This window comes from Artibeus jamaicensis, unplaced genomic scaffold, assembly GCF_021234435.1.
Source record: "Artibeus jamaicensis isolate MK-2021 breed Jamaican fruit bat unplaced genomic scaffold, CSHL_Jam_final contig_354, whole genome shotgun sequence".
NCBI lineage: Eukaryota > Metazoa > Chordata > Mammalia > Chiroptera > Phyllostomidae > Artibeus > Artibeus jamaicensis.
The window spans coordinates 16,159,782-16,170,894 of NW_026521803.1; the positions used below are offsets into that span (position 1 = coordinate 16,159,782).

At 42.6% G+C, this 11,113-nt stretch overlaps 1 protein-coding gene across 1 annotated transcript; it reads left to right on the forward strand.

Moving 5' to 3' along the window:
• The first annotated feature begins 3,902 nt into the window (after positions 1 to 3,902).
• On the forward strand, positions 3,903 to 10,528 carry TTR (transthyretin). Its single transcript, XM_037165631.2, has 4 exons — positions 3,903 to 4,009; positions 4,884 to 5,014; positions 6,955 to 7,090; positions 10,276 to 10,528. Exons 1-4 carry the CDS (start codon positions 3,941 to 3,943, stop codon positions 10,381 to 10,383), a joined length of 444 nt encoding a protein of 147 aa, XP_037021526.2. The 5' UTR covers positions 3,903 to 3,940; the 3' UTR covers positions 10,384 to 10,528.
• The last annotated feature ends 585 nt before the right edge of the window (positions 10,529 to 11,113 follow it).

The window sequence follows — 11,113 nt, forward strand, 5'->3', positions numbered from 1 at the left end:
CGAGATGCGTCAGGCATAAAGGAGGATTCCGTATTTAGGCTAAAGTTCATCAGTGATGAATACCCACAGTGAGATATCACTTTATTCTTATTAAAATGGCCATTGTTAAAAAGAAAAGAAATAAGTGTTGAAGAGGATGTGAGGAAAAGGGAGTCCTCATGCACTGTTGGAGGAAATATTGATTGGTGCAGACATTATGGAAACAGTATGAAGATTTTTCAAAAAATTACAAACAGAACTACCATGTGATCCAGTAATCCCTCTTCTAGGTATTTACCCAAAGGAAATTAAAACAAGATATTGAAGAAATATCTGCACTCCCATGTTCATTGCAGCATTATTTACAGTATCCAAGATATGGGGGGGGGACCCTATGTATCCAACAACAAATGGGTGAATGACTAAGAGGTGATATATATATTATATATAGTGGAATACCATACTACTTGACCATAAAAAGGAGGAAATCCTGCCACTTGTGACAACATGGATGGACCTTGAGGGCATTATGCCGAGAGAAAAATAATTATTACATGGTATCACTTATATATGGAATCTTTAAAAGAAATTTTAAAAATTCATAAAATCAGAAAGTTGAAAAGTGGTTGCCAGGGACTGAGAAGTGGGGGAAGTAGGAAGAGATTGAAAATGAGTACAAACTTTCAGCTATGAGATAAATAAATCCTGGGGATCTAATGTAAAACATGACTATAGTTGATAATACTGTATTATGTAATTGAAACTTGCTAAGAGAGTAGAGCTTAACTATTCTTAACCACTCAAAGATAAACATATAAGGAGTTGAATGTCTCAGTTAGCTAGTTGATGGGAATCCTTTCACATTGCATGCATATATTAAATCTTACATTTTCACTTGTCAATTGTACTGCAAGAAAGCTGAAAAATAAATAATATTTATAAATGAGAAAAGCACAGGATGGTTGATAATATGGTGACTTTATATCACTGTGACCAAGGTCACAGAGGGTAGAATTATGATCAAGCAGGGGAGGGTGTGTCACTGGCAGCAGAGTCCCTTTGCCAAAGGATGTCTCAGTGTCCCATTCAGAACATCCCATTGGAAGAGAAATATTGCCCAGTGGGCACATGTGAGGAGAAAGTCCTGGGTGGTAAGGGTTTTGGGAGCCATACCTGCAGAAGGGTCATTTAAATGCTGTATGATTTCATTTATATGTGGAATAAAAAAAACCCAAAGAATAAACAAACAAAATAGAAACAGACACATAGATACAGGGAATACACTATTAATTGTCAGCAGGGAGGGATATAAAGGAATAGAAATTTTTTTGATTATATTTTTAAAGGGTAAATAAATGATTGCAGGGCCTCTTGCTCTCTGAAATTCACAACCCAGCAAATTTTAGGACTCAGATGAAGGCAGGTGAATAAAATAAAAAATAAAAATAAAAGAAGAGGAATTGTTCAAAGAAGTGAGAATGTCTATTTGGCAAGAAAAACAAACAAACATGAGCTGTCATTCACTGCTTCGGTGGCTGTAAGAAGCTCAGCAACTGCAAACCCAGAGTTCCAAGCAGGCAGGCATGACATAGTTGGGAGAAACAGGACATTAAACTTAAAAAAAAACAGAAAACAACGCTTGAACCCGATGGTGCCAGTGGAAATGTGCCTCTCAGCCTCCGAGCTGCAAACGAGGCCAAGTCGTCATGTCTGAGAGTTGTCAAGTCTGAGAGTCGTCAGGTCTGAGAGTCGTCGGGTCTGAGAACGAAAATCCACCATCATCCTCATGTGTGAACGGGGGCCTCGCCCACCACCTCTTCTGATCTCCCAAGAGGAGTCAGAAATCCAAAAGTTTATGCAATGTGTTTCAATTTTTTATTTTAACAACTATTTCAAAAGCTTTAGAGAAACATTCCACAGACCAAATAGAACATAGCTGTAAACTGCTGGTAGCCTGGGAATGCCAGTTCATGTCGACCTTTCCAGGTGTCACCAGAATGTAACCTTACGATGCATGCAGGGAAGGTTTACTTGAGAGAGGAAAGAATTTGCAAGTGTTTGGAATTCATACAGAAAATAGGCTTTCCATCCAAGTTCTGAGCAATGGGAAATTGTTGAGAGAATATTGAAAGACAATATATGAGCGATGTGAGAGAAAGGCCTTTTTCCTTAGCAGAGATGTTGAACCAAATTATATTATAATTACCATACACTTTACACCAGAAAAGTGGTTTACAATTTACAAAGAGTTTTTATATCAAATCATATTAAAAGTTATTAAAAGAGCCCTGGCTGGTGTGGCTCAGTAGATTGAGCACCAGCCTGCGAACCAAAGGGTCTCTAGTTCAATTCCCAGTCAGGGCACATGCCTGGGTTGAGGGCCAGGTCTTCAGTAGAGGGTGCACGAGAGGCAACCACACATTGGTGCTTCTCTCACTCCCTTTCTCCCTTCCTTCACCTCTGTCTAAAAGTAAATAAATAAATAATCTTTTAAAAAAGTTATTAGAACAGTTCTTTAAGTGGAAACGTCAGGTGGTTTCTATCATACAAGTGAATAAACTGAGTATCTGAATATTAAATAACTCAGAGAAGGTCATCTGGGAAACTGGGCAGCAGAACTAGGACCCGGATGACTCGGGTCATCTACCACCAAGTTCAGAGTGCTTTCCAGTGCTACCTCAGACTCCAAGGCTGTAAGATCCCAGGTCTGACTGTGCTCGAAACTGCCCTTGCTCGTTGCTTCCCTGCAGTCAACCTACTCTCCCCAGGTCTTCTCCTGCACTTCTCCATATTCCCGAGTGTCTTTCTGTCCCTTCCCCCATTCCCTTTTCTTCAAGATCTCTGGCTGAGTTTATTTAACCTGACTCTGTTGGCCATAGAAATGCTTCTCTCACTCCCAGTGCTCCAAACTGGACTCACCCTTAACATGTATTTGTCCAAAATGTTGGCCTATCTTCTCTGTGTCTTCTGCATTTTTGTCTCTATGGGGTCAAAACCTGTCTTAACAAATCTGTGAACAAAGACACATAGGTGCATGCACATACACATACACACAAGAGCTGGTCCTTGGGCTCAGCATCATAAAACCATTACCCTTCCTGGGCTTTGAAGTTGGCCAGGAAGGAGGGAATCTGCTGCCCACTGTGGCTGCTACTTCTCACTGTCGTCTCTACTTCCTGCCAGAAACTTCGATTCGGACAGAAGCCAACTGGGTAACCTTGCTCCTGCACGTCCAGTGCAGGAGAAGCTGTAAAGAGGATGCGGGTCTCTCTATTTTGGGTTCATCGGTGCCAGTTTGAAATGTGTCATTATTCTTAGGGTTGACGTGGGCCTCGTCTGGGAAGAAAAACAAAATTGAGGAGAAATTGCTGACTAAAAAAGCTTCCAAATAACTTATTTTGGCTAATACATTGACTTTTTTAAAAATGTAAACAGTGACAAGAGTTTTTTTTTCTTGCTGACTTGTGGATGTATACCAAGGGCAATGATGTTTTCTAATGCACTGTATTTAAGCCTGCGCAGCCAAATATCATTCAATGTGAAACAAGTTATTACAGCATGTACCTATCATCTAAAATGAAAGATGAAATGTATAGTAAATGGAAAAACGTGCATAGAAATAGGTAAAGGAGAAAAATAATGCCCAGAATGTCACTGCATTCAGCCAAGGAGAGTGCAGAATATTTTTGTTTTCTTTAGATTGTTTTGGGTTTGGTCTTCCAGCTGGTCAAATGACCTGTTAAGAATATTTCATAGTGCTAATGTGCTATGCTCTAATCTCTCTAGGCAAGGTTCATATTTGAGTGGGTTACTTATTCTCCTTTTGTTGACTAAGTCAATAATCAGAATCAGCAGGTTTGGAGTCAGGTTGGCAGGGATCAGCGGCCTGGCTTGCGAGAAGTGAGTATAAAAGCCCCAAGTTTGGAGCAAACGTCATAGAGGCCCACTGGTTCTTGGCAGGATGGCTTCTCATCGTCTGCTGCTCCTCTGTCTCGCTGGACTGGTACTTGCATCTGAGGCTGGCCCTGCGGTGAGTGTTTGAGTCTGTGAAGTCCCTTTCATCCATTTCCTGTGGACACTAAATGAAGTACAAGTGACTTCCTCCAGCTTTGCCAGTCAGCTTCTGCGACTAGGATCAGGGTACCCAGCATCTATTTTTAAGCATTATTGATTCCAACTTAAAGAGAATGAAGTTCTGCAGAGCTCACTGAACTGGAGCTTGGATTCTGGGTGCCCTCCTCCACTGCTCTGGTTCTTCGGGTTGCAATGCCTGGTGCCTCAATTTCCCCCGGTGGGTGGTAGACATATAGATAGGGTATTGATGAAGCTATTAATAGTGAATTTTTAGAAACACATCTTTTATAAAGTTTACTTTCCCTCAGTTAATCAAAATGTATTTATTGATTACTCTCTGAAACACTTGGCAGTCAGATATGTGATTCCGAAGTACTCTAGAAGAATTACCTAATGCTATAAAATGTGTCGGGAAGTAACCTGGCATTAATTCACAGCAACTGGGATTTACCACAGCAACAACTGACTAACACACTTGCAGGAAAAACTACTTGGTTCGATGGCACGTGACATCTTTTCAGTAATTCCACTTAAATGTTGAGGTTTAACAAAGCAACTGTTCTCAGAAGGCCTATTTCCCCCCTTACATTCATTGCACACGGCCCTGGTGATCACGGTGTGCCTGGAGGCAGAAACCATTCTTGCATTAGAAACAATCACGTCCGTGTTATACTGAGTGAGGGAAGCTCATTAACTGCCAGCGCTTATGTTGCTGGAAATGCGATTAGCGTGTACTGCCTGCCTTGGTCCAGATTTCTAACACCGTGAAGAATGGATTGTTTCATGCTGACCAGGTTTGTTGACTTCTCACTTGCTCTCTCCACGCCCAGGGCATTGGTGAATCCAAATGTCCTCTGATGGTCAAGGTCCTAGATGCCGTCCGAGGCAGCCCTGCTGTCGACGTGGCCGTGAAAGTGTTCAAAAAGGCTAATGATGAGACCTGGGAGCTGTTCGCCTCCGGGTAAGCTGCCCAACTCAGCCACATGTGGGTCTTTGTTTCATCTTCCCATTTGCCTGCCAGGTGTTGAAGGGGGGGCTCACATCATTCACTTAAAAATCTACAAACAGATTGAAAACTTGGTCAAAGGTCAAGTGAGCCCTGAGAAGGATGCCCTCCTCTTGTCTGCATAGCTGGGAGTGACGGGAAACCTGAGCAGCATTTAAGGCAGACAGTGGGGAAAGGAGAAGCTATTAAGAGGGCGATGAAAACTATGGACTTCCTGCCCAGAAAAGTACATATATACTCACACATATAAAAATGCATAGGGAATTTCAGGAGGCTTTTTTTCTGGGTGACTTGTCATATAACACTCAAGCTGAGTCATTGTCTTGGAATTTTAGGGAAGACATACAATTTCTGTTCATTTATTAATGAAGAAAGGAACTGAGGGGCAGCGTTGACCAGGCACCTGTCAGTAGTTTATCAGGATGACCCAGAATCCAGGGACTTCATCCAGCAAAGCCTTGTGGGACACCTACTCTGCGAGGCTGGGGCTGTCCTGCTCAATGAGAAAGGACACAGGAGAAAAGGACACGTAACACACAGCGTGGCCACAGACCAATCTCAGAATCACCCAATGTCAGGGGCAAAAATGACTTCTCACCTTCATCAGCTCCTTTACATTTTTCAGGGAGTTTTTACGCCTCCACTGGCACAAATTTCAAAGAAAATGCCAATTAGTGGACCTAACCCAGCTACTTGAAAAAAAGGAACCCTCCACCGAAATCCTGCTAAGTGTTTCTATGTCCTGGAAGGAGCGTTTCTGTGGGTTTTAATGAAACCCCAAGGACCACATTATGCCCCTTCACTCCTCGTTGGCAAGACCATTTTCTTTGGTGTGGTTCCAGCTGAGTTTTTATTTCTTAGTTCATTTATATTTATAAAAATGCCAAGGGCAATGTGGAAAGTAGTTAAGAAGCTACTCTAAGTAAGGGAGGGAATGGACACCAAAAACATTCAGATGCCTGTGTGAATCAGTTTTTTTATGATAAGATAAAAAAGGAAATTAAAAATTCGTACATCAGAAGAAAAGAAAGGTGGAAGGGCAATGGTCGGAGTCAGTGAAGAAGTTACCATTTTTACCCAAGTTTCTGGAGTCTGATGGAGAGCACTTTCAAACCACAGCTTTTGAGCTTGCATTTATCTGGAAATAGAAATTGCCTAATTAAAAAACAAACTTAAAAGGAGTTGTCTAGTGTTTGTTACAGGCAAAAAGTTACCAAAGAAATCAGATATATAAACAATGGAAGAGTCAGGTACGGGTTTCTCATTGAACTTTGGGGTTCCCACGCTGTGTACAATTGCTGCCACCTCTGAAAGGTACCCTCACATCACCAGTGAGGCCCTGGTGTCACCGAGAACAGGAGCCCCAGTGACGGAGGGCTGCTTCCAAGGGCCACTTTCAGAGGATGTTAGGAAGCTTCACCCAACACCAAGCCTGAATCCCGGTGAATTTTAAATTTATTTTTAGAGAGAGGGGAAGGGAAGGAGAAAGAGTGGGAGAAAAACATCAATGTGTGGTTGACTCTCACATGTCCCCTACTGGGGACCTGGCCTGCAACCCAGGCATGTGCCCTGACTGGGAATTGAACCAGCGACCCTTTGCTTGACAGGCCGGTGCTCAATCCACTGAGCTACCCCAGCCAGGACCCGGTGACTGTTTTTGAAGTGAAACATTATACCTCTATCTTGTTCTCCTAAGAGAAAAATACCTTCAGTGAGATTTTTGAAACATTTCTGACAAATTTCCTGTCAGTTATTTCAGGCATTTAGTAGAATTTTCTCTCTCCTGACCTGGTTGAGAAAATATACATTCACATACTCAACTGGCCAGGGTGTGGGTGTGTGTGTGTCGACCTGCCCTTAATGCCCTACTTAACCTGGACTTTTTCATCTTTCAGGAAAACCAGTGACTTTGGGGAGCTCCATGGGCTCACAACCAGAGACAACTTTGTAGAAGGGATATACAAAGTGGAATTGGACACCAAATCCTACTGGAAGGCACTTGGCATTTCCCCGTTCCATGAATCTGTAGAGGTGAGTGTATAGGCACTAAGCTATTTTTCATTTTAAATTTTTGGCTGTTGTCTTTAATCTCAGGAAAGAGACTGCACATTTTGTACTTTGCACACTATGGAAATGCATACCATAAACACGTCATCAAACTAGCACGGTTCTAGCACAATTCTCTTTCTCATTTCCATAATCAGAAATCCACGCAACCCTGAAAAGCAAACTTTCTCACTAAGTTTGGTGAACACTCATTCAGTTACATGACCTCAACTTACATGACACCCTTTATAGTCTGCATTCATCCGACTGTTGTATGTGAAGAACTGTTAATGTGGGGTTATTAGGCAGCCCTCCAGACCGACTTAGGGTGTATGTAACAAAAGATGGATGGAGCATTTTACTTCTCTAAAATCTGAAAAAGTCTTCATTCCAAATACATCTGGAGCCCAGAGGTTTGGATAAGTGTTTTGGGGCAATGCTAATAGGGACAGTGAATTTAAAATAACACTGGCAACACAATAGATAACATTTATCAAGCATATATCACTTGCTTGACACTGCTGTATTTTCTATATTTAACCTATTTAATCTTTGTAAACACCCCATCAGAGTCAGTCTGATCTTTATGCCTATTGTACAGATGGAGAAAACGAGTCTCGGGGAAGTTAATTAACTTGTCAAAGGTCACAGGGCTAGTGAGGGGAGAAATAGCATATTTACCAAGAGGACCCAGGCTGGATTTAGCCTCAGGTGTGTCTCGGCTTTCTCCCTGTGAGAAGCCAACCTAATAATAATAATAACACATTTCTAACCCTTAGTGCATGCTCTATTCCTCTATCTGTGAGTTACAAAGGACCTCAAAGTTATACATGGGCCCGATCTTCCTGCCTCCTCTTTGTGATTTCTTAAGTCGTTTAAAACAGATGGCTGTCATGGAAATAGAATCCAGACGTGTTGTTCAGAGTTAAAGATCAACTAATTGCATCAAAAATAGCTCAGCATGAAAGAGAACCATTCTCTCTGGCTTAGTCATGGATTAGACCTTCCAAAGCATAAAATGGCTCTTTTAGTAGACAGCGTAGTCAGGGAAACTGTAGGGGCCACAAGTCACCAAAATAGCCCAATCTACCAAGAAGCAAGTCTCTGGCTTCTTGTCAGCCAGGCAGCAACACCTAGAGCCCAGCCACGGTCAGGTTCAGGGTTTAAATGGCACCCACCACAAGACACGTGCTCCCAGAGTCTCAGTCCCTACCCTAGAACACTGACCAGCCTCCCTGTGACTCTTGTCTGCCCTAGATCTCAGCTTGATGAGACGATCTGAGAAGATATCATAGTACCCATGACGTTGTTCCTATTCGTTAAACTCTTCTTCACTCTTTTAGTATTCATTCAACAAACATTTAAAAATAAAAACCTTTCCTGGCTGGTATGGCTCAGTGGATTGAGTACTGGCCTGCAATGAACCAAAGGGTCACCAGTTCAATTCCCAGTCAGGACACACGTCTGGATTGTGGGTCAAGTCCCCGGTGCGGGGTACATAAGAGGCAACCACACACTGATATTTCTCTCCCCATCTTTCTCCCTCCCTTCCCTCTCTCCAAAAATAAATAAATAAATGAAATCTTTTTAAAAAGAAAACCTATCTGTTGAGCACTCTGCTAGATATTCAAAAGTGAAAACACATTTCTCCCTTTGGGATGTATCAGGCAGGACCATGAGCCACCTGGGACCCTGAATAGGTGTGGGGAGTGAGAGAGGGCGAGCAGTCATGCACGAACCCCGCTGCCGTGGTTGGGGGTGCACGCTGAGTTCAGCTACGAGTTCCCTCCCTGACCGCTTCTTCCAATCAGGACCTCCCACGACATTGCTGTCCTGCAGCATCAGTCACCTCCTCCTCGACCCATGACCCAACTTATCGGCCATATTAGACTTACAAAGGTTAGAAATTGACTTCAGAGCTATTAGTCCTCTTCATTTCATAGAATTTTGAGCACAAAGTATGCCATTTACAATTTTCACAAAGAGTTAAATGGGCATGGAGGCCAATGCCACTCTAAGGGGTAAGAAGTTTTCCTGATTTGATTCCAGAAACTAGGCCTTTAAGAAATTCCCTTTCTCTTTCAGACTGATTCTTAAGTCACTCTCACCTCCTCTTGCCCTGATGCTATTTTTGGTTTTGGTATCGTTCAGTCACATCTTTTTGTCTCCCGTCCCCAAGTAATCAAGGTTTTCTTTTTTCATATTTGGAACAAAATTTATTTAACTGGGGTGTGTCCAAACCTCAGTCCAGGGCCTATACTCCGAATAAATAGAATCAAACACCTCCTCGCTCTCCTCTATCTCATGAACCAAAGTTTTTCCTATTCGCCGCAGTCCAGACCCCTAACTGTCCCAACCCCCGAGTCCTGGAAGCTCTATTAAGTTTGCCTGAAGTACGTGACTGACGGGAACACACTTTGATCGGTTATTTGCCCAATTAGAAAGCTTAAATGAGCTCTAGGTGGTGAGTATATTTCAGAATTCCAACATGATCTTCCACGTTCTGCTTGAATCATAAATAGAACCCTATATTGCTTTTACCCCATATTTCACTGCTTGTGATGAATGTTAAAATACACTTGATATTCGTCATAGAAAATGCAAAGGAATAATGGGAGCAAGGTCTCTGGCTTCGGACACAGTAGCTATGACTTGTAGTCTAGTTCTGTCCCTGGATGAACTTGGAGCAAGCACTCTAATTCAGAGTTCTGGTTTGCTTATCTGTAAAATGAGAAGAATGTTCCCTTTCAGCTCTAACATTCTAGGTCTCTTAAGCCTGCAGTGGGATTGGCAGAAACCATTCTCAAGATTTTGGGTCATTGCACGCCAGTTTTTACATTCTCCCCTCCTTTTTCTAAAACCAAGAAAATGGACAAGAGCATGTAGGCTCTCTGCGATCTCCCTCAGTCAGGCTAGGGGCACCAGATTTCTAGCCCGAGTCTGGGAAACCAAAGTCCTACTCATGCAGGCCGGAGGGAACTCTCGTTCTAAGGACTGCACAAGGCTCCAGCAGTTAGCTTGCCAGCTTTGGATTTCTGCCTTTTGCTCTGTTTCCAAAACCAAAATAATAAAATAAGAATAATGACCTTGGCATGGGACTTCCAGTGTCTCTGTCCATGACTCATGTTGTCAGGAGGTTGGAAACACACCTTGTCTGTGTTCTCTTGCAGGTGGTGTTCACAGCGAATGACTCTGGTCCACGCCACTACACCATTGCTGCTCTGCTCAGCCCCTACTCCTACTCCACCACGGCCCTGGTCAGCAGCCCCAAAGAATGAGGGACCCTTCCTCCTGTCGATTTGAAGGAGGGGAGATAGGACTTCATGTAACCAATAGTATTCCATTTTTATTACAGCAGTGTTTTCACTTTATGAACTCTGTTAGAAACCCAGGTGGGGACAATAAAGCGTTCCTATTAAAGCACTCTCCATTTCATCTGAACGTGCTTTCTTCACTCCCTTATGGTCCTCTCAAAAACCAATTTTCAAATTTTACAGGGAAACAAGGGACCTCAGAAAAGTCCCTGGTGAACTCAGAGGCGTATCTAAGTTTCCATTGTCTTTCAAGCTAAGTGCCTATTCAATATGGTCTGCAACTGTTGAAAATACACATTCTGAAAATGAGAAAGCTTTATTTTCCTATAGCCTTCAGTAAGTAGCAAAAGACAAGTTCTAAGGGCCTACTTCTTTACTCCATGCATTCCTTTTAATTGCTTTCTGATTTCAAGAGTAACACAGCTTCACCAGGACAGACCTGTAATGACTCAGGCTCTCTGATTCTGTTCAGACCAACCATGTCCCTCCTCCCAGTCAGCTGACTACAGGGTGTAATCGGAGAACCCTCACAACCCGAATTCACTTAGAGGAAGCCATGTATTGAGAGATGACCATCTACAAAGCACTATGTTAGTGCTCTGGACATAAAGAATAAGATTGAGTGCTTGCATCCGAAGAGCTAATATTCTTTGGGGAAGATAACTATGTCAGTGGGATTGGACAGAGTCTTTGG